The sequence below is a fragment of the Cariama cristata genome, unplaced genomic scaffold (assembly GCF_000690535.1).
Source record: "Cariama cristata isolate BGI_N322 unplaced genomic scaffold, ASM69053v1 scaffold18990, whole genome shotgun sequence".
Lineage (NCBI taxonomy): Eukaryota > Metazoa > Chordata > Aves > Cariamiformes > Cariamidae > Cariama > Cariama cristata.
The window spans coordinates 27402-33514 of NW_009593165.1; the positions used below are offsets into that span (position 1 = coordinate 27402).

General features: G+C 35.9%; 1 protein-coding gene across 2 annotated transcripts in view; it reads right to left on the reverse strand.

Moving 5' to 3' along the window:
• Positions 1-5611, reverse strand: part of NUP155 (nucleoporin 155kDa) — a 30765-nt gene extending 25154 nt beyond the window's left edge. For both annotated transcript variants that reach the window (XM_009709374.1, XM_009709367.1), the window contains exons 1-7: positions 5482-5611; positions 4276-4372; positions 3068-3138; positions 2377-2469; positions 1422-1588; positions 872-977; positions 264-337 (exon numbers count right to left, since the gene is read on the reverse strand). In XM_009709374.1, the coding sequence (XP_009707676.1) occupies positions 264-337; positions 872-977; positions 1422-1588; positions 2377-2469; positions 3068-3138; positions 4276-4372; positions 5482-5599 (726 nt within the window). In that variant the 5' untranslated portion in view covers positions 5600-5611. The remainder of the gene's footprint in view (positions 1-263; positions 338-871; positions 978-1421; positions 1589-2376; positions 2470-3067; positions 3139-4275; positions 4373-5481) is intronic.
• Between the last annotated feature and the right edge of the window lie 502 nt (positions 5612-6113).

The window sequence follows — 6113 nt, forward strand, 5'->3', positions numbered from 1 at the left end:
ATTAATACAGCCTCACCTATCAGGCAGCAACTCAAACTCTACTTTTATTTCATCATCTTTCCATATAATTGAGGGAAAGATCAAAAGGCTACTCTTTCCTCAGAAGAAAGTATTTTAGGTTTTCAGCACACACTTTGTTACAAAAAGATAAACTGGAATAATATCCTAACATACCTACAGAGAACTACTAGGTACTGAGGAAAACTTAAAAGTTATACACATACTAGTAACATAGCCAACAGTCATTGGAAGAAGTCACATACTTGCAGCACGCCTTTTTCTGAGCGGGTGTGTAAGATATTTCGAGAGTTGTCAATGGCGATTTGAACTACAGGATCTGGGAAGGGGGGGAAAAAGGAAGAACCGGCAACTCAACACTGGATTTGGCAAAAATCAGTTTAAGATAGAGTATCTAAAATAATTAATGGTAAATTAACAAAAACTGCAGGAGTCCCACACAGGACTCCTACCAGACATGATTTAAAACAGCAATTTCACACAATTCTTAGTAAACTAAAAAAGAGCAAAAAATTGGATAACCATTTCAAATTAATTTTTCACTAAACAGTGAAACAGGGTAAAATTTTTTACTTAAAATTCTACTGTTTGCAGTAATCCCACTAAGCACATACTAATTTTGTACTACAGAACACTAACTTTAATCATAAATGTCAAACTTTCCAGGCTTTGGTGTCTATATCCTGAAATAGACACACACACGTGACCTGATTTTTATAATCACCAACTACTGCAAGTTTCATTGACAGTAACTAAATGCTCTGAATGAGGAAATTATTCAGTCTGACTTCTTGATAGTATTATTTAAAATTTACATTAAATTATTGGGTAAGTCTTTAACATTGGTACTTACCATCCTCTGAGAATGTGAACTGTAGCAATGAAGGAATAAGGAAAGACAGCACGCTCTTTGAATGATTAATTTTTCTACAGCGCTGGCTAAACCAGCCTGCTTCAGCCTACAATTTAAAACAAATACAGGGTTGAAAGAAAAAAAAAAAAACAAAAACAACACTAGTAGTTATACTGAAAAAGTCATCAGCAGAACAAGTGTGAAAACAAGTAAAATTCTAACTAGACACCGTTGATTTAATTAAAAAAAGTACATATTATTCAATTGAAAGAAACAGGTTATTATTAAAAGGAAAATTTTACTTAAAAAAGGGTGCAGGATGTCACAATTTTAATTTTATTTTTGAAGTTGACCAATGCTGCATTGCTAGTCCTCATACAGTTACTACTTTTTCAAAGAAAATGTATCTACACTAAGATGTCAGAGCTGCTGTGCAACCAAGCTATGCAACATAATGATGGAAGAAAAAAAGATGGTAAACCTGACATGCTTTAGAACTCTTAGGTCCCTGAAACAATGAAAAATGCCTGTGTCTAAAAGCTATAGTCACCTGGTATGCTACTTCATATAAGCAGCCATCTTTTCCAGCCAAAAAAATACGCCCATTATCAGTGGATGTTATTGCCAGAACGTAAGTATTGTCAGTGGGGAGCGAATAGAGAGGATCTGGTAGCAGCTGCATTCCACCAGACATACTGTCATTGAGCGATCCAGTACCTTAAATAAATAAATACACTTTAGTTTTTAAGTTGTTCTGATAAATATTACAGGTCTGTAATAAGAAGCATTTCAGAAAACAGGAAAAATTACAGCAAACTTCGTAATTACTAAACACATTCTGGAACAGCTATTCTTGAAAGTGAACTGCAGAGTACCAAGTCTTCTGCTTTTAAAAAAGTTAAATTCTCTGCATAAGTTTCCAAGTAAGGAAATGCATGTTTTTCATTTCTATACATTGTCATCTGCCCTAAATCACAACAGGTCTAAACCACAGATTCCTACTTTTTTTCTCTTTCAGATCAAGATAGAATAAAAAGAGAGCAAAAGACTGTAATTCTCTCACTTTCTCCAAACAATTCTGTATTTTCTCATGTATTAACATGTATGGCATTAAAAAATGGTATCAGGTTCTCAGTTTCTGTGGTTGAAATACAAATGCAAATGAAGTTAATGAATTGTGTTCACCAGTTCCAAGATCCATGCCCATCTCTTCTCTCCCTCTTCAACATGCTGTTTAATTAACAGAAGTAGCTGTTTCAAATGCTCTTTCTGTGTTAAACAGGTGAATAATACAACTCAGTGCTCCTATGGGAGTACAGGATCCAGCAACTGCACACTCCATAAAAATTATTTCCCCCTGTCTGTAACATGATCTAAAAATTAGCAAGCTGCTAGGCACATGGTCTTGTTTTCCTTTTTTTTTTTTTTTTTAAATGGCTACTAATAAGCCAGCCATGTATATTTGTTAATGCACAACTGAGAATGAGGGGAGAAGAGAGACTTACCTGCTTGTATATTAGCACAACTGAGCCCTAAAATCACAATATCCACAGGGGTAGCCAGAACAAGTAGGTGTCGTACATGAGGCTGGAAGATACCTAATGGAGGGGAGAAAATAAAATTTTAGTTTGCAGTCAGCCTCTCAGATCACAATGCTGTATCATATGTATGCACTGGAAAGACACACCAACTGGTTAGAGGGAATAGTAATATTTAAGACATAATGATCTATGAAACTTTAGAATCAGAAAGGAGTATTAGTCAGCAGTTCACCTTCCAGTTCATGAAATACAGGATTGTTAAAATGATATTTTTCCTATAAACATGCTTCTTCTAAATTCAACCCTATTGCCAATTCAACTTTGACTTCAATGTTTTCTAAGCAGTAGCTACCAAAAGAACCAGGATCTTGTGGAAGTTTATCACTTGAATGTGTAAATTTATAAACAGTACAAATGCTAAAGTACGATGTGGCAAAAAAATGCAGCGTATCAGTGTAAATGATAGTTAAACTATACATTATTTTTGATTTGTAATTAATTTCATAATGTTTCTAAACCTAAACAAATCCATGTATCTTGTGCATGCATATATACACACACACAAAATACAGATTTTCACATAGGCATATATAAAATATCACATACAAAAGGTTCAGTAACTGCCTAATTCTAGTCGGTGTCATATATTCCTTACCTCCCTTTGGCTTCACAAGACCCACTGCAAGAATAGTTTCACTAAGGCCATCAAAATAAGCCAGATCTCCGCTGTCAACAAACAAGAAAAAAAACAATCCTGCATAAAATTTGTCACATAGTATCGTATAATAACAAAGTAAATAAAATCAGATTCTGTATATTTAAAAATTATTAATACTCATTGTAACACTCTGAAGCCATGTTTATCTTTTGCTTTGGGTGAAAGCAGGTCCAGCAGAAGGGACCAACAGAGAAGTTTCACAGTAAAACTATATAGGCAATCATTCCAGCTGCTTGGAGTCCCTATACCTGAGTTTCGAACCTGAAACACAACTGTAGTATTTTATATTTTTGGATTTTGTTAATTCATACAGTCTACTCTGAATTACACAATGCAGCATGTGCAATGCTGATTAATATCAAGAGGGAGGAACTTACATGATTTTATTTTTTTTTACCCCCATGAGAATTATCTAAAGCAAGAATTCCCAACCTCCTCCCCAGCACCTTATGATTAACACCGTGCAGTGTTGTTTTATTTGGGGAACATATTTAATACACTGTGACACAATGTAAATGTATGGATAGGACCTACGTGAGCCAATCTAAACTTTTCATCTTCTTTGGAAATGCAACAATATGTACAAGGCAATTCTAACTAAAAGAATTCTTAAAATATAGGCAAATAAAGAAGCAAACCCCGCCATTGGAAAATATAATGAAATTATTTTCAGTTTTATGCATCCTTAAAATAAGCTAGGCAGGAGAGCTTCAATCACAATACTTCAAAGTACTAATGCTGTACTACTTACCATTGTGGGAATGATTGGCCACTGTACATTCATCACAGTACTTATTAAATCTACTCAGAAAAGTTAGGCAGTGTAATTTTTTTCTACTTTTTTGGCATAAGCAAAACCCTAGCATAAATACAGCAATAACTTTAGGATATTAGCTATGTCTAACCCTAAGCAAATGTATTTTCGTTTCTTTCATCTCTAGATGATTTGGTAGCAATACTACTAACTCTTAAAAATCCTTAAACACTTATTATTCAAAAGTTTTTGTAAAATTTAAAAGGAATCAGGGTAAGTTAAACTGAACAGCACACTTCTATGCTACCAGAAAACAATCTGCCACTACTGTAATTGCTTAATTCCAGTATAATACCAATAAAATGTCACCAGTAATATGTTCTCTACATACCCATCTTCATAGTTCCACATAAAGATGTCACTGTCGATGGTCAGCCAAGCTCTGCTGATTTCTGGAAATACTCCCATCATACAATTGCATTGCATATCTGAAGCATTGCTGATGTAAGGACTAAATGCATTATGGCTAGCAAAGGCAAAATCCCCTTTGGAGCATGTAATTAATATTACTTTATATACAGTAGTACACAAACTGTGTATCATAAACATTCAAAGTTTTTCATACATATACTAAGTCCACTAGCAACTCTACACAAATAAACCTTGTTGCCACTTGGAGCGTTATGAAGGGAATGTGCACAATACCAAAGTTCATTACTGGGAGTCTGACAGAAAGATCAGGGAAGAAGATCACAGAAGAAAAAAGTTGGTTTCCAATATTATTGCTTACACAACTGTCACGGTTTAAGACTGGGCTGGCACCTAAAGCGGATGGCAGATGCTCTCTATTAAACCCTTTCTTCCCCAGAAGGGGAGGGAAAGGAGAAAAGGGACAGACTTACAGGCTGGAAAAGTAGAACTACTTTAATAAAGCAATAACAATGAAAAAGTGTATAATATTAATACTAATACCACTAACAATATAAATAAAAATATACAAAACCAATATTGAGCTTCCCAATGATGACCTCGGTATCGCAAGCCTCGACTGCTGCTGCAGCGGGGCAGGCACCTGGATGTCCCGGACTGGATCCAGCAGCAAACAGGAACAGGATTCAAGAATGTATGGATTGGGATCAGAGGAGAACACGCAGGGTCCCACAACGATGCTGGCCATGAAAGAGAAAAAAGGCTGACCTCTGTGATCCCTTAGCTTTATACTGAGTATGATGGGTATAGGATGGGATGTCTTGTTAGTTAGTTTTTGGTCACCTGTCCCGTCCGCAGGTATGATGCTCTTACGCCTTTTCACATGTTGAATGTAAAAGAGCCAGCAGTGACCTTGGTTCCCACAGGAGTAAGTAAAAACATGGGCCTTTCTGTATATCAGTCCTACCATTACTTCAGCAGCAACAATAAACATGAAGTGTTACCAATTCTGAAAGCAGACACTGTCTGAAAAACATGTAGCCAGCTTCAGAAAGTGCAGTTACTTAGAAGGAACTTAACTGAAGGAAAAACTCTACTGAAAGGAGAAAAGGTCCTGTTTTAGCCAAACCAGGACAACAACCCAACACATTATTTTTCATAAGGATACGTCCAAACTGCTCCACTAGCTCTGGGGGAAGTGGGACTCTCCGGACTGAGCTGATCTCTGGAAGATTAGGTATTGACAGCAAACCTGGTCCTTGCAAAGGATAATCCATATCTGACATACCAGAAACAGTAGGGCTACCTACAAGTAAGAACAACAAAAAAGATCAGACTTCTCGCAAAGAATGAGAAGTTTACAAAAAAAGTTTTATATTCTCTTTCTCTATCTTTACCTGATTGTTTCCTAATCTGTGAAATCTACATTAGACTAATCTCATTTCCCATCTTACTTTAGATGAATACAGGCCTTCAGACTATGCAGAAAAAAATGTCTTGATACTGCACAGACTTTATGCATATAAATACCACTACTCACAAGATACGTGTGAACAACGGTTTCTGTAAAAGCAGAAACATAAACAATAAATCTAAATCTCAAGTCAGACATGAGCAAACAGATTGTAAACACTCTTACACTAACTCATCTGGACCCCAGCCTACTCTTTACCCCATTTTTTCTGTGATACACTCCAGCCCTTTTTTCATCATATGGCCAGACATTAAATATGCCATGTGAACAAGCCAAGAACATATTCTGTCACTTAGAAAAGCTGATCTGTACAGCCAGTACCAAGT